The 26,383-nt window shown below is 41.7% G+C and overlaps 1 protein-coding gene across 1 annotated transcript in view; it reads right to left on the bottom strand.

Annotated features, from left to right (window-relative positions):
• Positions 1–20,608: 20,608 nt before the first annotated feature.
• The window catches only part of LOC124795559 (cytochrome P450 307a1-like), an 82,229-nt gene continuing 76,454 nt past the window's right edge, over positions 20,609–26,383 (bottom strand). The window contains exons 5-7 of the mRNA XM_047259631.1: positions 25,149–25,417; positions 22,609–22,891; positions 20,609–21,241 (exon numbers count right to left, since the gene is read on the bottom strand). Of these exons, the coding sequence (XP_047115587.1) occupies positions 20,658–21,241; positions 22,609–22,891; positions 25,149–25,417 (1,136 nt within the window). The 3' untranslated portion in view covers positions 20,609–20,657. The remainder of the gene's footprint in view (positions 21,242–22,608; positions 22,892–25,148; positions 25,418–26,383) is intronic.

Below are 26,383 nucleotides of genomic sequence, written 5' to 3'. Positions count from 1 at the left end.
CCCGTCTTTCCCTATCATTTACTCCTATTTCCCTTAGGATTTCGCACATCTTGCACCATTTTACATTGTCGAACGCTTTTGCCAGATCGTCAGACCCTGTGAACGTGTCTTGATTTTTCTTCAGTCTTGCGTCCGTTATCATCCGCAACGTCAGGACTGCCCCTCTGGCGCCTTTACCTCTCTTAAGTCCGCCCCCGGTAGCTGAGTGGTCAGCGTAACAGACTGTCAATCCTAAGGGCCCGGGTTCGATTCCCGGCTGGGTCGGAGATTTTCTCCGCTCAGGGACTGGGTGTTGTGTTGTCTTAATCATCATCATTTCATCCCCATCGACGCGCGGGTCGCCGAAGTGGCGTCAAATCGAAATACCTGCACCAGGCGAACGGTCTACCCGACGGGAGGCCCTAGCCACAGGACATTTCACCTCTCTTAAAACCAAACCGATCGTCATCTAACAGATCCTCAATTTTCTTTTCCATTATTTTGTCTATTATTGTTGTCAGCAACTTGGTTGCATTAGCTGCTAAGTTCATTGTGCGATAATTCTCGCACTTGTCGGTTCTTGCAATCTTGGGAATTGTGTGGATGATGTTTTTCCCAAAGACTTATGGTACATGGTACATCGCAAGTCTCATAGACACTACATACCAATGTGAATAGTAATTTTGTTGCCTCTTCCCCCAATGATTTTAGAAATTCCGATGGAATGTTATTCACCCCTTCTGCATTTATTTGATTTTAAATCTTCAAAAGTTCTTCTAAATTCTGATTCTGATACTGGATTCCTATTTCTTCCCCACTGGCTCCTGTTTCTTCTTCTATCACGTCATCAGATACGTCCTTCCCCTCATAGAGGCCCTCATTGTACTCTTTTCATCTATATGCTCTCTCCTCTGCGTTTAACAGTGGAATTCCCTTTGCACCCTTAATGCTTTTAATTTCACCGAAGACTGTTTTGACTTCTCTATATGCTGAGAAATCTTCACATTGTTCATGTAGCCATTTCGCCTTAGCTACGTTACACTTCTGTTTACTTATTCCTAAGCGAGTTGTTTTTCTGAATTCTTGAATATCCCTGAACACTTTTATACTTCCATCGTTCGTCGATCAACTGAAGTATGTCTTCGGTTTCCCATGGATTCTTCTCACTCACCTTCCTTGAACCACCTACGTTTTTCTCTCCAACTTGTATGATTGTCCTTTTTAGAGATGTACATTCCCCTTCAACTGAAATGCCTATTGAGCTATTCATTATCGCCATATCTATAGCCTAGGAGAGCTTTAATCGTATCTCTTCATTCCTTAGTACGTCTGTATTCCACGTATTTGCGCAATGATTCTACCTAACTAGTCTCTTAAACTACAGTTAAATGGCGGTAATACCTTTTCGATGACCCTGAATTATTAGTTTCAGACTACAATTATTAATGTTTATAACACTTTTAAATTTATACTGTTCGTGTTGCAGCGCTAAAGGATTTTAGTGGTTTCCTGCATGTGACACATAAATACTCAGGCATGTGAAGAAACTAGGTGGCTGAGCTTATTTACCGCAATTGAAAACTTCATTTGTCTCTTAAATCATACTTCCTACCTCTTGATAGCTTTTTCCTCAATCTTTTTTTCCTAATTCTTGTGGAAAAATTTATTTACACTTTCTGCATGCACAGATGAATCCATTTCCAAGGGAAGTTGCCTGCACTGAGAAAGGGAATATACCTGTGAATGAGCTCATGTTGGAGCTTAACAACATTGTGCTTGTGTTAGAGGAATGGAAAATATTTAACTTCATGACTTACAAAGTAAAAGAATATTGATGTCAGATCTGACACAGTATCAGCAGTCGAAATTTCAAGAGGACGTCACATTACTTTATAAGACAGGTGTGGATTACCTGATGACATGGAGAAGGCCTTTATCCGAACTTGAACATTTTGACTGGATACTGTGAACATTTTGACAGGATACTGTTGAAGGCTGCGTCTGATTGGAGAAATATACAGGGTGATTTTTTCCACGGTGTACAAATCCAAGGGATTGATCGATGAGAGGATACGGGCCAAGAAACATCTAATGAGCTCATGTCCAGAAACGCTTGGTTTCCCAGCTAGATACCATTTATTCAGTCATACTTTGTTACACAGATTGCGGTCTAATACGCGCTGTACCATGCAGACGCAGTTACAATATGTATTGCTATGTGCCTCAATACATCCGTGTATGCGCTGTAGCATGTTCTGTCTTATACATTCACATCGGTCATGCTGCGTCCGAACAGTGCCAAAGGCAGCATTAATACGCTGCTCCAACGTTTCCACGTTTGCAGTGGGCTCTGCATGCACAATACTTCTGAGATGGCCCCATAAACAGAAATCGCACAGTTGAGATCCAGTCAACGAGCAGGCCATTCAACTGGACCCCGTCGTCCGATCCATCGACTAGGGAGGACACAATTGAGATGCGTCTGGACACTAACGGCGAAGTGGGCTGGAGCACCATCACGTAGAAGCCACATAACCCTTCGAATCATCAATGGCACTTCTTCCAGCATTGGAGGTGAAGTCACTGCAAGAAACGCCGATGGTTCCGCCCTGTTAGGCGACGTGGAAGGAAGACTGGTTCCAAAATACGGTCGCCGATTATCCTGGCCCACACATTCTGGCTGCACCAATGCTGGTGATTCGCTGTCACAATACCATTGGGGTTTCTGTGCACTATCTCACAGATGACTGTTGCGAAATTTGAAGATACCACTCCGCATGAAGATGACCTCATCTGTGAATAGAATGGATGACACAAATCCCGGAATCGTGGTTGCCTGGTGAAGAAACCAGTGATAAAACTGACCCCTATGTGGAAAGTCTGTCGCTAGTAGGCGCTGCACGCACTGTAAGTGATAAGGGTAGTAACAACTCGCATGGAGAATGTTCCACATGGCCGTCTGGCTTACCCTTTCCTCCAAGTCTGGTGTCCTATCATTCCGGATACGTCCTTCATGATTCCCTGCTTCCTAAAACTACCCTGTCTCAGACAAACGGTGAAACACTGTTGCAAACATTGAGCACTGTGGTTGTTGTCGGCGGGGATAGGTCTAGCCGGCCGGAGTGGCCGAGCGGTTCTAGGCACTTCAGTCTGGAACCGCGCGACCGCTATGGTCGCAGGTTCGAATCCTGCCCCGGGCGTGGATGTGTGTGATGTCCTTAGGTTAGTTAGGTTTAAGTAGTTCTAAGTTCTAGGGGACTGATAACCTCAGATGTTAAGTCCCGTAGTGCTCAGAGCCATTTGAATCATTTGGATAGGTGTACTGATACAACCTTGCTGCCCGCCGCCCATTGCTATTTCACTTTCTGTAAGTAAACACCATGTCGGCGAGCTCATATGGAACCTTCGTGTACAACTCTGCATCACATCGACAACAAGATGAGTCAACAAGAAAAGTGAATGGGATACAACATTGCCAATTACTGTGGCAGGAGAGGGCGCTATGACATGACGTCCTCTAGGAGGAGACCACGCATACTATAACCGTAGCTGCACGGTGCAGCGCGTATTAGACCGCAGTCTCTGTAACAAAGTATGATTGAATAAATGGTCTATAGCATGGAAACCACGCATTTCCGGACGTAAGTTGATTAAACCCTTTTTTCCATACCCTCTCGTCGAACGATCCATAGAGTTTGTATACGGTGGAAAAAATCAGCCTGTAGAACTTCACTGAAGTGGATGCAAAGAAATACAACCTGCAAAGTGGATAAGGATTGAAACCTTCCCGTCTTCTCTATATCTCTTTTGTTACGCAACCTTCCCTTCTACAATAACCTATGAAACCTTCCCTTATGATTTCTATCTCTTGCTTAATAGTAACAAATGAAATCTTCCCTTTGAAATTATTTCTCTTTCTCAATCTTCGCATACAAATTTAAATGCTGCTTATTAAAACTGATTGTCTGATTATTTCGACGAAACATAGAGTGTGTCGTCGTCATGGCCCTCAGTCGTTACCTGCAACAACCCAAAACTGTTCCTTACCTTTTTTACTGTTACTGGATCGCCATCTGACTGCTACATCGAACTGCGACATGAATATACTTACTCTGTTTTACTATACTCTATTAGCTGTTGGTGGACTGTCATAATAAGTGGCTGTATTTATTACCAAAGCTGACGTTATTCTTTAATAGCAAAGCTGACGTTATTCTTTAATTAATTTGACTGAAGTTACGTAATTCATAGTTAAACTTTTTCTTGACAACAATAAAATTTTGCAAAGTTTTACGTTGATGGTTTTTGGGATGGATTGTAATAAGTAATGCAATATTGCTGCCAAAAATTAATTATATTCTGAATCAAATGATTTTACAAACGTTCAAGTAGGACTTACTTTTTACAATAATCTTACAACTAGCAATGCGCAAACATACCTTCAGTGGTCCTGAGTTTCTCAAAACATTAATTCAATAATATTAGTTCCTCTTATGATAATAGTTATCTGGTGTCTCTGTACATCCGTTTAAAATCTCTTGTAAATCATAGCTAGTGGCTGGCAGACACACCGCTCCTCTCAACCTCTCGCTTCAGACCTGCTACCGACTCGCTTCACATCTCGCTTACTACTGACTTCCTACGAACGCTAAACTGCGTTCTCTCCTGCCAACAATGCTTTCTGGTGCAGACAATCCCTGCTACCATTACAAAATGTATCAATGCGCGGTCTTTCCCGCTCTTTTCTTAAAATGTATCCATACGCGGTCTCTCCCGCCCTTTTTAAAATTATATCAACGTGCGGTCTCTCTTGCCAACAATACTTTGGTGCAGACATTCCCTGCTACCACAATTATTTCCAACATGACAAATATTAATTATTCCTACTTAATCCTATTAATAAAATATAAACATCTTTCATAAATTGTGGTTTGCCAATAGACAATAGAAATATACACGTCTTACAGGATCTCCTGTTTGATCAGGTAGTAAAACTGAAGTGTTTTCTAGGAGCGGCAACGAAAGAGAATTTGTGGCTTACGTCTCATTACAAGCAGGTAAAATTTTTTGAAGATAGTCTTTCTGAAGAGTAATATTCAAAATATTGTGCAAAATTATTTCCCCAGTCCAGGGCATAATGTTAATGTGGAGAGAGTATTTTCTGTAATGAATGCACAATGAACAGAAGAAAGAGACAAGCCGGCATTAACTTCAGTCAACGTACGACTCCAAATTCAGTATAACCTGAAAAATAAAACTTGCATTGGTTTTCGCACACTCATTCAGAATCAGAGCAAATTCTTTTCTTCTTTTCAACATTCAGAGAAGTACGACTGGTACAGAACTTAATGTAAAATAGATCTCAGCTGTAGCAACACGGTTATGTATATTCTAGTAATTTTTATTTAATGTTTTAATTAAAAACTATGTTAATGCAAATCAAAGTTATTTTTTCCGTTAATGACAACTCTTTTGCTGATGGTGTTAATGCCTGGATTAAGTCCTTGATTTTGGGTGTTGGATTGTGTTAACCCTACTTGTGACAGGAAAATGGAAATGAATCTGTTGGCAAGGCAAGTAATGAGCCTGCAGTAGTTGCATCCTACAGAAACCTACTCAGAGATTACCAAGAAAAGTTATTAAAAATCAAGAGACATTTACATTATATCAGAAGTCAGTAATTCTGACAACAGACTTAAAGCTATACCGGATGCACCCCGAAATGACAGATAGGAGAATTAACCACATAACAGGATAAAAATACTGTTGAATTAAATTGATGGACCTTTGCCTTTCGCGGGCAAGTGCTCTACCATCTGAGCTACCCAAGCACCACTCACTGTTTTACTTCCGCCAGTATCCGTTTCCTATCTTCCAAACTTCACAAAAGCTCTTCTGCGGAGCTTGCAGAACTAGCACTCCTGAAAGAAAGGATACTGCGGAGACATGGCTTTGCCACAGCCTGGGGGATGTTACCAGAATGAGATTTTCGCTCTGCAGTGGACTGTGCGCTTATATGAAACTTCCTGGCAGATTAAAACTGTGTCGAGACTGAAATTCAGGAAATTATATATTCTCTCAAAAATAAAAGTTCATTTGGATTTGATGGTGTTTCTGACAGAATTGTTCCAGTTCTGACAGATTTGTTCCAGTATAATAAGTCCTTTTTTATCTGAAACATGTAATGTATCACTAACTTAAGGCATTTTTCCAGAGAGTTTGAAGTATGCCGTTCTTAAACCTAAGAAAAATGGCAGGAGAGATAGCAGAAATTACCGACTTATTTCACAGCTGACATCATTTCCCATAATTCTTGACAGATATAGTCTAGAACAGTATCCGACATGAAAACCAATAATATCCTCAGTAAATCACAGTTTGGATTTCAGAAGAGTTGTTCTACTGAGAAGGCCATACATGTGTTGATTCGCTAAATTTTACAAGCATTAAATTACAAAATAACATTGGTTGTTATTTCCTGCAACCTATCTAAGACATCTGACTGTGTAAATCACAGTATTTTCTTAGATAACTGAAGTTTTGTGGGATTGATGGCGTAGCCAAGTAATGGGTAGTGTCATATCTAACCAAAGAATAAAGAAAATTGTACTTAGTGATCCAGCAAACATAATCGGGGTGATTCTTCCTGAAATTGCAAGGACAGACTAAAACAGCCGGTAGCTGAGTTGTAGCCGGCACGGTAGCTCAGCGTGTTCGGTCAGAGGGGCGCTGCCCCTCTGTAATAAAAAAACTGAGTAAAGGAATCAACGATCAACTTGAACGGGTATCATGTGACGTCCGCCCAGACCAAAAGTAACGAACAATACCGAACAAAATGAATATATAAAAACAAAAAAAAATGGTCAGCGCGACAGAATGTCAATCCTAAGGGCACGGGTTCGATTCCCGGCTGGGACGGAGACTTTCTCCGCTCAGGAGCTGCCTGTTGTGTTGCCCTAATCATCATCATTTCATCTCCATCGACGCGCAAGTCACCGAAATGGCGTCAAAGACTTGCACCCGACGAACGGTCTGTCCGACGGGAGGCCCTAGTCACACGACATTTACGTTTTACTAAAACACCTTCTTAAACATACTGTGAAAGAGAAAAATGCTTCGCCAACTGACGAACAAGTGGAAACACAAGATTCATCTAAAATTACCTCATCTGCAGAAATTGTAAACTTACCATCAAAGAAAGCATCATCGACAACAGAGGAGCTACCAACCACAGAATTAGTAATATTTCCAGCATCAACAGCAAGGGTAGTGCAAACATCAGCAGTTGGTCTTCAGAAACCTGCTGGGGCACCACCTGGAACCATAGAAAGAAGCACAATAAACAGGAAGCCCACGTAAAAGGACCAAAATTCTTGTAGCCAGAGGTAGGAAAACAAAACCATAAAACAAAAAGGCAAAACATGAAAAAATTACACCTTAAAAATTCTGCATCAGAAAGTCAAATATGCATCTAACAGGAGAAATAGAAGGCTTATTAACAGCTGAAGTACTCAATTATTTTAATAGTGATAGAGCAATATTTAAAGGAGAATGAATTAAAGGTCTCAATCGAAGGGTGTACAAAAATGTAGCATATTATAGCAGAACTGAACATAAACTTGGGGGAGTAGCAATATGAGTAGATAGCAAAGCAGAGGACTGCACTACACGAAAGATCACAAACTGCACAGGTTCTTGCTTCGAAGCAGTAGCAGTGCAAATAAAGCTCATCAGAGAAAGATGCTTTTAATAGGACTATATCGCTTACCTAACTCAAGCACTGAAAACTTTTTACAGGAAGTTGATGTGCTATTGGAGAGAGTCATGAAGAAATACATTTTTCTAATACTAGCAGGTGAGTTAAAAATATATATGCTGACAGACAGTAGTTACACAGGAAGTGTTCATGACATTATGAAGACAGACATCTACGTGGATACTCTGCAAATCATATTTAAGTGCCTTAACATTTCTCTAAGAAACGAACACCTATATCTTTTCGTACGAGCTCTAATTTCCCTTATTTTATCGTGGTGATCGTTTCTCCCTATGTAGGTTGGTGTCAACTAAATATTTTCGCATTCGGAGGAGAAAGTTGGTGATTGGAATTTCGTGAGAAGATTCCGTCGCAACGAAAATCGCCTTTCTTTTAATGATGTCCAGCCCCAATCCTGTATCATGTGACACTCTCTCCCATATTTCGCGATAGTACAAAACGTGCTGCCTTTCTTTGAACTTTTTCGATGTACTCCGTCAGTCCTACCTGGTAAGGATCCCACACCGCGCTGCAGTATTCTAAAAGAGGACGAATAAGCGTAGTGTAGGCAGTCTCCTTAGTAGACCTGTCACATTTTCTACGTGTCGTGCCAATAAAACGCAGTATTTGGTTAGCCTTCTCCACAACGTTTTTTATGTGTTCCAATTTAAGTTGTTCGTAATTGTAATTCCTAGGTATTTAGTTGAATTTACGGCCTTTATATTAGACTTATTTATCGTGTAACCGAAGTTAAACGGATTCCTTTTAGCACCCATGCGGATGACCTCCCACTTTTAGTTATTTAGGGTCAATTGCCGATTTTCGCACCATTCAGATATCTTTTCTAAATCGTTTTGTACTTTGTTTTGATCTTCTGATGACTTTATTAGTCGCTAAACGACAGCGTGATCTGCAAACAACCTAAGACGGCTGCTTAGATTGTCTCCCAAATCGCTTATGTAGATAAGGAAGACCAAAGGGCCTATAATACTACCTTGTGGAACGTCAGAAATCACTTCTGTTTTACTCGATGACTTTCGGTCAGTTATTACGAACTGTGACCTCTCTAACAGGAAGTCACAAATCCAGTCACATAACTGAGCACGCAATTTCACTACAAGCCGTTTATGTGGTACAGTGTCAAAAGCCTTCTGGAAATCCAGAAATACGGAACCGAACTGAAATCCCTTGTCAATAGCACTCAACACTTTATGCGAATAAAGAGCTAGTTATGTTTCACAAGAACGATGTTGTCTAAACATTCTCCAGTTTCATCTAAAAAAACCAACAAGATAGTAAGAAACATCAAGCACATTAACAGACGATGTTCTCTCAAATATACGTACAGAAAGACAAAAAGTTCGTGTTGTAAATACTGTTATTGCAGACCACTTTGGATAAACAATCGAACTGCGAGATAGTATAAAAAATGAGGAGAACGCAATGGCCGAATTTAGACAAACTAAACTTGGAAATTTGAGTAGACTAGAAGTTTTTCTAAAAGCAGAAAAGTAGGATGATGTGTACATAGAAGCCATTGCAGAAAAAAGCTGGGAATGTTTCTGTGATGTGTTAAGACACCACAATGACATAGCTTGACCTGAAATATGCAGTACTATAAGGGGTGCACCAAACAAAAAATTGTACACCATAGAAATTTAAAAGAAAGTGATGAATTGATTGAGCTCTGTTAAAATTATCAGAAAGACAAAAAACATGATCGTCCTGAGGCTTACAGGTGCAAGAAAAACAGATACGCTAAGATTGTAAGAGAAGCAAAGCCTAGCCACAAAAATTCGAAATACAACATATTCTAATATCTTCAGTTACTACTACATAGCTATAGTGGAGAAACGTCTAAAACAAAACGCATAGCATATATATTCGCAGAAGACTGGCTGACAGTTTATACCTACTCCCTATGGATGAAATGGAAGTTTAAAAAACCGTAGCACTAAAAAACAAAAATACAGAAGGTTTGGATGACATGGCCTGCACCTCAGCAGGTATGGAAAGGGGAGATTGGCAAAGCTTATAGGTGACAGCATAGGTGGGGGTGGTGGGATCACTCATGGGAAAATTCCGGTAGTTGTGGGTGTTAGAGCTGTACCTTTTTTAGATTGAAGTCAGCTGACAGGTATTCCTGCTTAAGGGAAGTCTCTCTAACAAAGAAACCACTTTCGACAAAGCTTAGGTATCCGATTAATGAGGGAATTAGTATATTTCATCAAAACATACAAGGCATTAGAGATAAAGTTAGTGAACTGCTTATAGATGTTGACTCTGAAATTATTGTTATATCTGAACACTTCTTAAATAAGGAGATAATTCAGAGGCTTCCTCTACCAGGATACAGGTTGGCTGGTAGCTTTTCTAGGAGCTCTTTGCGGTCTGGGGGAGTAGCCATGTATGTGAAAAACGGTATCCCATTTGAGTCAATTGATGTTTCAAAGTACTGCACTGAAAAGGTGTTTGTATGTTGTGCAGGTGTGGTTAAATTTAGTGGAGCTAAACTTGTAACTGTTGTTATTTACAGATCCCCAGACTCCGAGTTCACAACATTTTTGCTAAAGCTAGATATGTGGTGACTTCAATATAAATTGTATAAGTGATTGTGCAAGGAAAAGGATGCTGCTAGACCTCCTTAATTCATATAATCTTATGCAAACCGTATTCTTTCCAACGAGAGTGCAAGGGAACAGTAGAACAACCATAGACAATATTTTTGTTCATTCGTCATTACTAGAAGGGCATTCTGTTAGCAAAATGGTGAATGGCCTTTCAGATCATGATGCACAAATTTTAAGTCTAAAAGATTTTTGTGCTGCAACACGTGTTAAATATAGTTACCAACTTTTTAGGAAAGCTGATCCAGTTGCTGTAGAGACTTTTGTAAACCTTATCAAGGAACAAGAGTGGCAAGATGTTTATAGTGCTGATACAGTAGACGATAAATATAATGCTTTCCTCAAGACTTTTCTCGTGCTCTTTGAAAGTTGCTTTCCGTTAGAACGTTCAAAACAGGGTACTAGCACAAACAGGCAGCCTGGGTGGCTGACTAAAGGTATAAGAATATCTTGTAGAACAAAGTGGCAATTATATCAAAACGTTAGAAACAGTCACAATCTAAATGCAGTAGCCCATTACAAGCAGTATTGTAAGGCGCTTAAAAAAGTTATTAGGAAGGCAAAAAGTATGTGGTATGCAGAGAGAATAGCTAAGTCTCATGATAAAATTAAAACCATATGGTCAGTCGTAAAGGAAGTGGCTGGTCTGCAGAGACAGGTCGAGGATATAGAATCAGTGCGTAGTGGGAATGTCCGTGTTACTGATAAGTCACATATATGTACAGTATTTAATAATCACTTTCTGAATATAGCAGGTGAACTAAATAGAAACCTAGTCCTAACAGGGAATCATATAGCGCTCTTAGAAAAAAAAAGTGTTCCGAGACTGTTACCTGAAATGCTCCTCCATGATACTGACAAGAGGGAAAGTGACTTAATAATTAAATCACTAAAGACCAAGAACTCTCGTGGATATGACGGGGTATCTAGCAGAATACTGAAGTATTGTTCTATGTATGTTAGCCCAGTACTTAGCCATATCTGTAACTTTTCCTTTAGTAGTGGTCGGTTTCCTGACCAATTAATGTACTCGGTAGTGAAGCCACTTTATAAAAAGGGAGACAGGGATAATGATGATAATTATAGACCTATTTCTAAGCCATCGGTGTTTGCTAAAGTTATCGAGAGGGTTGTATATACAAGGTTACTGCAGCATTTAAATTCACATAATTTGTGTCAAATCTACAGTTTGGTTTTAGAAATGGCTTAACAACTGAAAATGCTGTAGTCTCTTTCTCTGTGAGGTTTTGGACGGATTAAATAAAAGGTTGCGAACGTTAGGTGTTTTCTTTGATTTAACGAAGGCTTTTGACTGTGTTGACCACAAAATATTACTGCAGAAGTTGGACTATTATGGAGTAAGGGGACTAGCTTACAATTGGTTCGCCTCTTACTTTAAGAACAGAAAGCAGAAGGTAATTCTCCGCAATATTGAGAGTGGTAATGATGTTCAGTCCCAATGGGGCACTGTTAAATGGGGCGTTCTCCAAGGATCGGTGCTGGGGCCACTGCTGTTTCTTATTTATATAAATGATATGCCTTCTAGTATTACAGGTGATTCAAAAATATTTCTGTTTGCTGATGACACCAGCTTGGTAGGGGGATCTTGTGTGTAATATTGAAACATTATCAAATAATGTAGTTCATGAAATAAGTTCGTGGTTTGTGGAAAATAATTTGATGCTAAATCACAGCAAGACTCAGTTTTTACAGTTTCTAACTCACAATTCAACAAGAACTGATATTTTAATCAGACAGAATGGGCATGTTATAAGCGAGACGGAACAGTTTAAGTTCCTAGGCGTACGGATAGATAGTAAGCTGTTGTGGAAAGCCCGTGTTCTGGATCTTGTTCAGAAACTAAATGCCGCTTTATTTACCATTAGAACAGTATCTGAAATAAGTGACATTTCAACACGAAAAGTAGTCTACTTCGCATATTTTCATACGCTTATGTCATATGGTATTATTTTTTGGGGTAATTCTTCTGATTCAAAAAGGCTATTTTTGGCTCAAAAACGGGCTGTTCGAGCTATGTGTGGTGTAAGTTCGAAAACCTCTTGTCGACTCCTATTCAATAGTCTGGGAATTTTGACATTGCCCTCACAGTATATATTTTCTTTAATGTCGTTTGTTGTTAGCAATATTAGCTTATTCCCAAGAGTTAGCAGCTTTCACTCAGTTAATACTAGGCAGAATTCAAATCTGCATGTGGAATGCACTTCCTGACTCTTGTGCAGAAAGGAGTGCAGTATTCTGCTGCATCCATTATCAATAAGCTACCACAAGAACTCAAAAATCTTAGCAGTAACCCAAACGCTTTTAAGTCTAAACTGAAGCGTTTCCTCATGGCTCACTCCTTCTATTCTGTCGGGAGCTCCTGGAAGAGCTAAAAAATTAAGCAAATTCCAGTGTTACATTCTTGATTTTCTTTATTTAAACTAACGACGTGTCGCCTGAATATGTTTCTTATATTTCATTTTATCTGTTTCTACAATCTACAACTGAATATATTTCTTATATTTCATTTTATCTGTTTCTACAATCGTGTTATAATTTCATGTATTGACTCGTTCCATGACCATGGAGACTTCTCTTTAATGTGGTCCCACGGAACAATAAATAAATAAATAAATAAATAAAAATGAACAAAAATGGTCCAACACTGTCCTAGACGTCTTGCAAAGCCTCTGGTATTCTTAATAAATTTATTGATGAAGGAAAGAGAATACCCAAAACGTTTCAACAGGAGCAAGGCAGTGCCACTGTTTAATGGAGGAGAGAAAGGAGATCCAGGTAACTATAGACCCTTAACGGTCACAACTGTTCTATCTAAAATAGTAGAAGCAGTGATTAAAGACTTCATAGAGAAACAAAATATCTTGAGTGAAGCACAACATAGATTTAGAAAGAAGAGATCCACTAAGACTGCAGTGGCAAACTTTGGAACACATATCATTGAGGCACTGGATCATCAAAGTTCAAAGGGAAGTGTCTAGCGCGTTCTTAGGTCTTTCAAAGTTTTTGATTGTATCGGTCATAAAGTTCTTATAGAAAAACTGGACTGCTGTGGCATAAGAGGAAAAGTTGCTGACATTACAAAAACTTTTGTTGAAAACCGACAACAGCGCGTCGAAATAAAACATAAATCCGGAAAAGCACAGAATCTTGTATATAACTGAGATGCCCATTGCAGTAAGTGAAAAAATGATTATGTACGAGCACTCCGATGACACAACTTTACCCCTATGTAGGGACTCAGTGGAGGATTTGGAGAATAGAATCGGTAAGAATCTGGAAAATGCGGATCGAAATAATTTATTGATCAGCAGGAAGAAAATTATGTGTACAAAATTTGAAACAAGCACAACTAAAAGCTGAGAGGAATTTATTCTGAGTATTGCGGATGCAGACTTAGCAGAAGTGGACTGTTAATATTTCTGACACGGGAAAAGCGTGTTGGTAAGATCAGTTCAAAAATAAGTGCAAATCTATTCTTAATGAAAAGAATAAGATAAACTATGGACACAGAAACTTTGCTAAAATGTACCATGGACTTATCTTCCTGCACATACTGTACTGTATACCAATATGGGGAGGAGCAGCAGATGTTCACATTCACGGAATCTTAAAACTTCTAAAGAAAGCCATCAGATGCATAACTAAACTAACAAATTCAAAGAATTTAAAATATTGGCAGTGCCAAGATTGCACAAATACGAGATAATACTTCTTTTAATGGTAAATTGCACAGCACCGCTAAATAGAGATTTATGTAACCACAACACACGAATTAGGGATAACTACCATATTTGCAGCAAAATATTGAAAATGACGGATAGGAACCCTGCAAACGCAGGAAGCTTATTATGTAACACTGCCACTTGGCGTGAGGGAAGAGGAGACCTTCAAAAGAAAACTGAAGGAACGTCTTATCTCTAGATATTGGTATAAGGCGAGGAAGTACTTTCAGGCAAATCCATAGGACAAATGTGAAGTTGGAACTGGAGGAAAACATTTTCTTTTTCATGTTTAAACGAATTTTCTTAAAGAAGGAAAACGGAAAACGAAGCGTAGTGCCTAAAATACAGAAGAGAACATAGACTAAGTGTATTGAGTGTACTGATGCGAATACGATTTAAATAATGGGTGTTTAAAGATTTTCTGCAGTATGGCCAACATATGTGATCTAAAAAATTTGTTTTGATTTTGTCTAAATCTATTAGTGTTTTCAGCAGAGTGGCAAAAATACATGAGTTTGTAGACCTTTCTTTATTATGCAAGCCTGTTGCATAAGTTAATGTAGGCTATTAGTGTATTTCATCATTGTGTGTCAATACTGATTATCTCTAAAACATTATTACAATGAAATCGTTTTTATGTGTCAATGACAAATTTCTAAGAATTTTGTTTTATTCTACATAAAACTGTAAATATGACATGTCTAATACAGTGTAAAATATGATATACGGACAAAAAAGTACACTAAACTAAATTGATTGGGGATAGCTGGACCTCGCCAAAAACGGCATTTTCCCTCTTTCCACCTACAGGTCGTGAAACAGACTCGGCTCGTGGCCCTACACTGCGGGATGTCGTATCTGCGACTGTAGTGTCTAGGCCCGGCAGCATCTCCACAAAGGAAGGCCGGATGGCCAGGTGGCGTTGACCTGAGCGACTGCCGGCTAGCGCTTTCCGGGAACTTCGCCAGGAGATGGTCACCTCCCTGGGACAATAATATTACGTAGGCTGCGTTACCCAGCATTACTCTTTACTTTGTATAATGTTTTTATAAAAATATTTATTTTATTATAATATCCCAGTATGCCGGCGTTACGTGTATATTACTTCCATACAATTTTTTTTTATTATTACGGAGCTCCAATTTTCCATTCTTTCTTGTATCTTTTGCATACATGCGTTTCATCACAGAATTGCACTGTCAGATAGCACAGCGGCGCCCGTAATGTTCGTGTGTAATACTTACGCAATTATTGCGTTAGATATTGTCGTTATCTTCTACTTGTAGCCAAATTGGCACTTTTTGATACTACGTTGTATTCAGAATATTTTAAGCAATGAACTTTTCGAGTTACTCTGTATTACGCTTTTTGTCTGTATGCCTATTTTTGCAAGATTCTTATTATGTTAGAAAATTTTTTCGAACTTATAATATGTCTATATATTATTCATAAACAAATAATTTTAAGATTTTGATTTCTTAATTACTTTTAGGTCTATATATATTTAAAGGTTCTATGCTATTAATCATTATTACTTATAAGAAGAACTAAATAAGTTTCGCATTCTGCACATGTACAATTTCATATTGTGAAAAAAAGACTGTCTTAGAAACTAGATGGCAGGTCATCTGTAAATGGCAGCAGCAAATAAATAAGTAAAAAAGTAATATTTACTTTTGCTAGTTATAATTTGTTATCATATTCTATTTTATTTGTGAATGATTTATAGTTTATACTTTGACATTATATAGCGTTAGTCTCACTATATCAGCGTCATCTGGTGTTGAAAATTTGTATTGATGGCAACCATCAATTTTTTACCAGTCGGCTTAGGGTCGTTACTACTACAGTTAATTTTTTACCTACGTGCAACATGATGTTCCAGGGTATGTGAGTATGTGTCTTCCAATGACTTGTAACGTTTTTTGTGTCTCATGCTTTGAATTTCGTAACTTATTTTTATTTTATATACAGCTTTGTATTCTTATCTCGTTTTCTGCAGATAGCTGATGATGGTAATCTCACAAACGCGTAATATTGGAATAATAAAGTCTGCTTACATCCAGTCAATGACTTTTTTCTCAGCGACCTATTTAGCATATTGTAGACCACGCACAAATTTTAGTCTCCTGTAGCATTGTAAATTAAACGTAAATTATATTTATGTTTTACTTTTCAGTAACAGTTTTTCTGCATATTTCATGACAGAATAATGAGTTGGCTAGTATCCTTCGGTAATTACTCGTATCTTTATCAGTAGTGCCCACAACAAAAACAGGATATCCGCACATTACTAGAGCGTTATACTACTCTATATCACTAGTATGCGCATTTTAATTTCCTGTCGGAGTAAGACCGCGACTCGAACCCGGACCCTTACGTGCTGTGGGCAGAGCTCTTGCCAAGTGAGATGTTCAGACACCTCTCGAGATCTGTTCTCACAGCTTCTGTGAAGTGTGACAAGCAGAAGACAAGTGCTGGCAGGAGTCAGACTGTGAAAGTCATCCCTGAATGGCTCAGCAGGTATGGCAACGTTCCGCGTTCGAGTCCCAGACCCGCACACAGTTCTAATCTGCCAGGGTCTTTCAAAACAGCGCTGGAGGGTGAAAGATTTATTATGGAAGCATAATGCGTGACAGTGGAGTTTATATTCGAAATTCAGGTGCATTAATCTTCAAGTAACTAAGCATGCTAACATCAGTTTCAAAAGGCTTCGCTTTATAATAAAATTTGTAGTCAACATCGGTTCAAGGCCAGTTCGTGACGTAAACCATTTCTCAAGTCTTGCACTAAGTCTTAAATGCCCATTGTGTCAAGAACCTCGAAAACTGTCGTCACCAACTAACGGCTTCAAACAAAACCGCCGACTATCTTCCTACTGTAACGTGACTAGGTGAGACACTGGAAAGCAGGTTGATCTGAAGCTGTGCAACAAAAACGTGTGAACTATGTATTACCCAGGACAATATCCTCGCAATGGCGCAACGAGGAGACGTGAGTACGACACCTGGGGATAGCCGTTAAGACACACCTCATGCGTTGAGTCCCGTCGAGAAGTCTGTAGCAGCCACCAGACTCTTGTCTCATCTGCATGTTCATCCTTGTCAATATCATACCACTTTCCCTCCCGTTTACAGAATTCTTCTAATTTATTTTTGCGCTATCGTCAAAACAACAATATTCTAAAAATCTTAGTGATAATATTTGTACAGCAGGCACAAAGACCCGTTTCAAGACAGAAAGGAATTAAAGACATTAGCTGCCAGGGGCAAGTTGAAAATTTGTGCCGGACCAGGATTCGAACTCGGGTCTCCTACTAACTACGCAGATGCCATCCGGACACAGTTGTCCGCAAAACCGCACGGACAACCTCAGCACGCCTCCCGTCAGACCCAGATTCTGAGCTTACGTCACACTCTACCGATGTAATGGCCCTGCTCATTACTCTCACCGACTCCCGTGAGAGATCGAGCTTAGAGTGCATCTGCACCATTACTGGACCTGTTTCAGTTTGGTCAGCGTGTTATATGGGATCAATATAGTACTTGAGAACCACCTAATATTAATAGCAAGCGAAAGGGTGAAGCTTGAGGTATACCAATAGTGGATCCTCTTCACTCGTTACATTATCCGAGATTCATTCTTACTTATAAGACCGAAAAAGTTCAGAACTAGAGCGCAAACGCATATGACAGCGGTAGGCAATTTTCTCACTCTGGCGTCAAATATATGGGAAATTAGGAGGTTTCTTTACTGAATCCAGTTGTCCATATGAACGACAACAACGACTGCATTACGCTAGAGTAGTCTACGACATTTCTTTAATGCATCTCGGCAGATATCTACACACTGGTTGGCTGTGGGTTGTACTTCGCAAGAAAAAGTATCGCTTATATTAGCAGCTCAAATGTTTCAGACAGCGCTCTTGCAGTATGTTAATCTAGCCTACTTTCTGAAGTAACACCTGAGTTTCCTCACAGGTCGCGTGTGCCCTCAAAACCCCTGAATTTGTAAGCAAATGGCACTCGAACTTGATACGAAAACAATGTCAATGGGATGGGAGCTCAAGAAATCGATCGAAGGTAGAATAGATACAATGGAAGTAACAACATTGCTTCCTTGTTCATTGCGAATCAGCAGAACTACATAATGCTTCATTTTGAATTTTATTTCCCTTTCTTATCATTTTCGTTTAGAATTCGACCTTTCTGTTCATCGGTGTTTTTCTTTACCAGATTGTCTTGTGAGGTGTTGGACAATTCTTATTCCGGTACTTAAAATTAAGCGACATAATGCATGACAGTTATACTGCCGAGTCTTACGTACTCAGAGCTGTTTATAATGTCATATGTGATGAATTTGCAGCCAGCGTACATTATGAGATGCGCTAAGCCCAAACGTAGGGCATGTTAGAAATGATATGTTGCTGTTGAAACTGGTCTGTAAAAAGCTGTGATAGCTGTCATTGTGCAAAATAATTCTCATACTAAAAATATCTTGGTAATAATCAAAAGTATAATATTGATGAGTTTCCATATTTATGCTCCTTTTGGAAATAATTCATTTATGCATTTGCTTTTTAAATTGATCTACAAAATGGTGAGATTGTTGGTCCCACTGTGCTAAGTAATTCTAATATTAAAACCAATTTCATCCGCAAAATACTGTAGTAGCTGCCATTGTACAGTAAAATTTTGTGTTAAAACCATTTTCGTAATAATCAAAAGGATAATATTACAGACAGCTTATATTTTTATTCATTTATGCGATTGTTTTTGGAATTGCTTTGTAACATGCAGCGATAGTTGGCCCCACTGTGACACATAATTCTGATAATAAAACAATTTTCATAATAGAGAAGAGTAGTGGTGACAGACTACATTTATGCTCCTATTGGATATGATTCGTTTATGCTATTGCTCAGTGACATTGCTGCATAGCGTTTTCCACAGCCCAATCTTTATTATAAGGAAAGTACAGAACACTATATTGTTTGTCACATTGCGTTTTTTTTAAATTGCTATTGTGGCAGTAAAATAAGTACTGAGGAAAATTACATGACTGATTGTATCAAACTTTGTATTTATGTGTTTAGGTAACGTGATGTTAGCAGCAGTGATGGAAATCCAGGATACAGATGAAAGTGGAACAGGGTGTTCGGGAAACAGCTGATTTGTAAATAAATGAGAAACTTGTTTGTATACAGAAATGACTATTTTTATTATTTGCAGATCTATACATTGTTTAGTATGAGCGTCCAATTACATTGGACACAGTATAAGTATTTCTGTTGCGCTGTATAAAAAAGTACACTTAAACGTAAAAAACAAGCGCCTTCTGACGCATACTGATATGTGCTGTTCTTTTCAGACATCTTTTAAGAAGGTACTTGAGTGATTAGATTGTTCCTAACTCTAGGACCAGAAAAAAAGAACACTGGGAACGTACAACATATAACGCAAGCATATAACGATCACGCGCGTATACACATTCATGCCGACTTGCATTCAAAACCAGCGAGACTACTATCGGTGGCGAATGTAACAAACAATACGTATGAAAAGAGGACAGAATCCCTTCCCACAGAAATAAACGTGAAAGTCTCTGGTGTTACGTATAGTCGTTTAGTCAGTAAAATCTACTCTATAAAATACTTTGGTATCGTAGCAAATCATTGCGAAATGCGAAATCTCTCGGAAGTTTCCTTAAACACCTTAACCTTAGAAACGATGAGTATATGAAATGACAAGCACGTAAGTTTCGACGCAACTTCTGACAGCATACTACTCAAACTCCATATTTTTAAGCGCCTTTCATTATTGTTACTTAGGAGACACGTCGATGTCTAGTAGAACGCTCGTGGAGTTTAGAGATGTGGAATGCACGGAAGATGCAAATAAGCGTAGGCATTTAATAGCCGATATGACCTCCTGCGCGCTGGAGTATTACCAGATGGTTTATGTTTCTGCAATTGAAAGATGATTAGAAAGCTCCATGTCAGTCTACAGGCGTAAAAGAACAAATGGACACTATGTTAGCAGAAGGACAGCCCTCGATATTAATTTTATACACGTTAGGGAATTGTCGCAGATGATTTTTGCGACGCTGTATAAGACACTCGTGTAGTAAGGTGACAAGGGCTGCACGGTCAGTCGACCCCCCGTTCTGGACGCTAGCACTCTCTAATGACGCTTACCGTACACGTAGTAGGATGGTTGAGGAGAAAAATAATTTGCCAAATATCTGTTACGAGCGAGCATTTGATGCACTACAAATTACCTAATTCCCTCGTCTAGAGAAATAGAATTGCTATCCGTGTCTACGTTAGTGTCGGTAGTTGTAGATGGTTACAATCGATGTAAGGGGAAAGTAGGCCTCGGTTCAGTGAGAGCCGCCGGAGTCCGGACTGACGGTGAGTTCCGGAGCGGGGCGCCGTCTCGGGGCTGCCTCTCGCTGCGGGGGAGGAGGGGGCGTGCGAGCCGCCGGCTGCGGCTGCGGCGGGGGCGGGGGCGGTGGCGGTGCTGGCCTCTGCGGCGGCGGCGGCGGCGGCGCCTAGTCGGCGGGCTGGCGGGGCGTGAAGACGAGCGGGAAGGTGTCGGGCGGCACGGCGACGCACGCCGGGAACGTCTGCATCTCGCCGGAGGGCGGCGCGGCGACGTCGTGCGTCTGCACGAGCGCGGCGAGCAGCACGAAGGCGCAGCCCTGCACCAGCCGCTGGCCGATGCACGTGCGCTTGCCCGTGCTGAACGGGATGAAGTGCTCCGGCTTGACGACGGCGCCGCCGTCGGCCGACAGGAAGCGCTCGGGCCGGAAGGCGGCCGGCTGCGACCAGTAAGTCTCGCCGCTGTTGAGCTCGTAGTTGTTGAGGAAGACGACGGTGCCCTTGTCGACGGCGTAGCCGGCCACCGACGTGTCCTGCGTGGCGACGTGCGGCACGATGGGGGACGAGGCGGTGCGCAGCGTCTCCAGGATGGTGGCCTCGGTGAAGGGCATGGCCGGCTTGTCGAAGAGCGACACGAGCCGCGAGCCGCCGGTGGTCGCGTCCGCCTCGCGCCGGATGCGCTCGCCCACCTCGGGGTGCAGCGCGATGGCCCGCAGCGCCAGCATCAGCAGGTTGCCGATGGCCGAGTGACCACCTGCGCACCAGGGACAGCCACAGTGTCACTCTGCCGCCTCGCCTCAGTTCAGTCGTAGGACAAAAGTCAGTGGCAAGTTTCTAACACCGTACGGGACACTGCTTTAGATCGATAAAAATGCCTCGTACGATTCTAATACGAATTCAGAAACTGAGCGGAGACCTGTAGCGAATCCGTTGAGTATAGAAAAGCAGTCACCCCGTTTTCATGAATGTGAGCAGCGTGAAGAACAGTGAATGACGCTGTAGACACAAATTTTCTTTTGTGATTTAATTTTAGGAGGACACTCGATGTTTTCTGTATGATAAAAAAGAGACTCGCGTAATAAGTAAGTTCAGTGTGTCGATAACTCTGGAAATATCTTCCTTTTTGTATCGTTATCTTGCCACTTCGAGCGTTATTTCTTTTCTTGCTAGCCTCTGGCTATACGCATGTGTGTGGTTGGGAAGTTACCGTTTCGGAGAATAATAATAAGACCACTAAATTGACACATTGTATAGTCCTTATTTACTTCCCTGTCACAAGTAATATATTTCTATTCTGACATCTCATACTCCGCAGATATCGATGAGTTTGCTTCACGACTATAATTAGCCGGCCTGGACGTAATCTTTCAGCCACCATTACCGCTATCTCATTGAGATAATAATTGCGGTAATTATATAGAACCTGCTTAATGTTTTATTTTTTTAAAACCACGATGTTCGAATCAACAGTTGGAGCCACATTGACCCACTTCAATATTTAAAATTCGCGTTATAATAATTAACCGAGCCAGCTACTTCTGAAACAAAATATTTCACTTTCTGATTCGGCACGCCATCAGGGCTGTCAGTGTAACATTTCGGGTACATCCCCAAGTGAATTGAAAAGCTCTGTGGCACTGTTGGCTGGAATAACGCAAGCGTACGTTCAGTTGCCTAAATGTAGGGCTTCAGAAAATGTCAGTGTTCTGTTGTGATGTGTAGCATCGTGTGATTCAGATGCGATCGACGACATTGGCGTACTGTCTTACTGTCGCTTGCAGAGCTATCTACGACAGAACCCATTGTCGAGTATTAAACTCTGAGAATTATTCACTCGGCAGCGGAGTGTGAGCTATTTTGAAATTTCCCAACAGACTAAAACATTCTGTTGCGCTGTGAGTCGAATCCTAGACGGTGGCTTTCGCGGCTAATACTCGCACCGACGGAAAAACTTACGAACCGCTCCTCCCGATGAAAACTTGACTCGCCGCATATGTGTGGTATCGTCGTCGGCCAGCGAGGTCCCGATAGTAAGACGGGTATCAATTTCGAGACCAGCAGAGGAAATATGCCGGAGCCTGACTTTTGCCCTGTTCGCAAGCGTGCTCTGGTGAGACTCACCGAGAAAGTCCTCGAGCTCGAAGATGATGTGCTCCCAGTTGAGGAGCGGGTCCTCCTCCAGGTAGAGCAGCAGCGCGTCGGTGAAGTCGCGCGGCCCCTGCGCGCGGTCCAGCGAGCGCCGGTGCGACTCGATGATGCGCGACAGGATGAACTGGCGGATCTCGGCCGCCCAGTCGGAGATGCGGCGCATGTGGCCGCGGTACACGGGCTCCAGCCACGGCATGAAGTCCACCGCGTAGCCCTGGTTGATCTCCCAGAAGATCTCGTCGAAGGTGCGCACCATCTGCCGGGGTTTCACAGCGTTAGCGGACTCTACTGGCAGGAGGTCAGTCAACACGGGACACCGACAATAAGCTCCGAATAACACGCGGAGTCTGGTAGAAGAAATTTGTACGCCCTCACCATAAATGGTCCACTGAATGTAGTACATTAAAAATTGAAAATTATGTGTTCCGTACATTGTCTCCAATGATGAAGAAAGTATCGCTGCTTTTATTTAATACTCGGTTTGTAATCTTCCCGCGACACGACAAGATAAGCTACAGGAAAGATCGTAAACTGACATGTTTGCAGCAGAGGGAATGGTGTGATGCTACTTAGATAACATCGTACCTCCCCAAACTTTACCCCCACAAGGCCAACGGGGGAGAGGAGAGGGGGTGATAATTTACACAAGCCTTTTGAAAAAATTGTAATATAGTCGGCTACTTTATATTTTAATGTATTCTTCCACAAGATTTTGTAAGCATTTTAAAATTTTCAGCTACACTCTACCCAAAAATGTAAGTCTAAGTAGTAGATGTCTCTTTCCACAATCAATGACATACATTTACACATCAAAACCTCTTTTAAAAGTATGTTGTTAGTAAAAGTCAACGAAATTGCCTTAATTTTTTGTGGTGGTCATGTAACACCACCAGCTTGGTGATACACGATACTGAAAATGCATTCATATTGCTAAGACTGTCGTAAAAGACATTTTTAGGTTCTGGACCCTAATTACGCACCAGTACTTCTTTAAAAAGCATGGTGTTAATAAAATTTAACAACAATTATTGAAATTTTTTTCTCTTAACTTTTTTTTAGCGTGGCCTCAAGATACCCCACCCTTTCCCTCTCCCCTTGGTAATTCGCATTATGCAAAATGCGTTGGCATTGCTCGGGTTACAGAATGTGTATTTTTTTCGCTACTGTTCGGTGCACTATTTGCAAAAACAGTTGATGAGGCCCAGAACTAAACCGCAGCTGCTGTTATGAGACGTCGTACTGAATTATTTTTCGGACGTCCTCATGTACGAGTTATACTTGACGCAAGCCGCAGAGTAAAATACAGGACCTCAAAAAAGGTTCAAATGGCTCTGAACACTATGGGACTTAATATCTATGGTCATCAGGCCCCTAGAACTTAGAACTACTTAAACCTAACTAATCTAAGGATATCACACAACACCCAGTCATCACGAGGCAGAGAAAATCCCTGACCCCGACGGGAGTCGAACCCGGGCGCGGGAAGCGAGAACGCTACCGCACGACCACGAGCTGCGGACTACAGGAGCTCGAAACCTAAGGCCGCTTGTTGTTGCGTGTCTGTGAAGAGGTAGGCACGGTCTAAATAAACTCCCTTTGCAGAATTTTAGGACGAGTCGTCCACAACAAAACAAAAAATGTCTGGTAAAGGTAGGCTCTAAAATGCACACCTTAATGGCTATAAGTGCGTGAAAGAGCTCTCGTCTCCAGAATGAGATTTTCACTCTGCAGCGGAGTGTGCGCTGATATGAAACTTCCTGGCAGATTAAAACTGTGTGCCGGACCGAGACTCGAACTTGAGACCTTTGCCTTTCGCGGGCAAGTGCTCTACCAACTGAGCTACCCAAGCACGACTCACGCCGCGTCCTCACAGCTTTACTTCCGCCAGTACCTCGTCTCCTACCTTCCAAACTTCGCAGAAGTTCTCCTGCGAACCATGCGAGACTAGCACTCCTGAAAGAAAGGATATTGCGGAGACATAGCTCTCGTCTACTGCAAGTTCTTTGCTTTCCGTATTCGTGGAGGATATAGTATGGACCAAAACAAGAAAAAACTGTCCAGTAAACATGAGCTCTTAAACGCATACCTTAAGAGTTACTTGTTGTTGTTCAGCAGAAGAGATGTGTTTCATAATAGTGAATATGAGCAAGTGCTCGTAGTTGTTGAAGCATGCACTTTAGAACCAGTATTTACCAGACTTTTTTTTCTCGTTTTGGTGATTGATAACGTCTCCCGATATATGGAAAGCAAAGAGCCTGCAGTAGAAGAGATGTGTCTCACAGTATCGAAGATGAACCAGTGCCCATACCTCTTAAGGTATACATTTTAAAGCCCATTTTTACTATACTTTTTTTTGTGTGTAAGGAACGTGTCCCCAAAGTCTGTAAGGGTCATTATGCATCGTACAGGACCGGGCAGTTGAATTACTAGTGCAGTTTCCTCGAGTCGGAGGCGGTAACGAGTTGGCGTTTGAGTGGAAGGTCTGGGTGACGTCGCAGAGGTGTGCGGCTCACCTTCTTGAAGCCGGGGTCGTCGTAGTCGAAGGAGGCGGAGCACATGTAGCTGGTGAAGATGTTGGCGCAGGCGGCCTGCAGCAGCGGCTTCACGTGGACGGGCTGCGGCCGCAGCGCCGCCCCCAGGCGCCCCAGCAGGGCCGCCGCCTCGCGCGCGCACGCCTGCTCCAGCCGGTCGTAGTGGGCCGAGGCGGCTCGCGGCGAGCAGTAGATGCGCGCGATGCTGCGCCGCGTCTTCTGCAGCTCCGACCAGTCGCACAGCGCCAGCGCTGCAACACGCCACACACCGCGCCCTAAGCACCAGCTGCCCGCGCATAGTCACCTCACCTCACATCCTCCACCGGAGTCAAGTTCCATCACGTTAAGTGTCCCCTAATCCTGATATGATTCTCATTTTCAGAATCTGGGTATGACGGACTCTTCCAATAACATCTGCGTCTAGCACCTTCTATATTTTTTATGGTCGAGTAACATTCCTTTTCTCGTATCGTCAGTTACTTTTAGACCACGGTTGTCTAGCAATAAATTTGGTACCCCTAGGCTGTGGGTGTGTTATTAGTCTGAAGTTGACAGGTGCATTTATGAAATTACAATGAAATGAACACCCAGGCGTTGACATACGTCAACGGGGACAGATGAAAATGTGTGGACTCGAACCCGGGTTCTCCTCCTCACATGGCAGACGCTCTATCCATCTGAGCCACTGAGAACACAGAGGATTGCGCGACTGCAGGGATTTATCTCTGGCAAACCTCCCGCGAAACCCACGTTCTCAACGTATTGTCCGAAAGAACAGATACCATCTTAGTATATATATATAGTTAAGGCTCACCGGTCACTTCACCATCTTCTTCTTCTGTGCGAATGAACAAACAGTGCCCGAACTCTTACGGGAATCTGCAACGCGCCGCGAGTAATGAGTATAATGGGCGGGGGCACTACGAATGTAGTGCGGGAGAGTACGTTGAGAATGTGGGTTTCGCGGGAGGCGTGGCAGAGATAAATCCCTGCAGTCGCGCTATCCTCTGTGTCCTCGGTGGCTCAGATGGATAGAGCGTCTGCCATGTAAGCAGGAGATCCCGGCTTCGAGTCCCGGTCGGGGCACACATTTTCATCTGTCCCCGTTGACGTATATCAACGCCTGTAAGCAGCTAAGCGTGTTGATTTCATTGTCATTTGATTCTAACGAACTGCATGGTCACCGATGGTATCTGTTCTTTCGGACATGTCCGAAA

The sequence above is a fragment of the Schistocerca piceifrons genome, chromosome 4 (assembly GCF_021461385.2).
Source record: "Schistocerca piceifrons isolate TAMUIC-IGC-003096 chromosome 4, iqSchPice1.1, whole genome shotgun sequence".
Taxonomy (NCBI): Eukaryota; Metazoa; Arthropoda; class Insecta; order Orthoptera; family Acrididae; genus Schistocerca; species Schistocerca piceifrons.
Note: the sequence above shows the minus strand (reverse complement) of the source record. Positions and strands in the feature narration are given on the sequence as shown.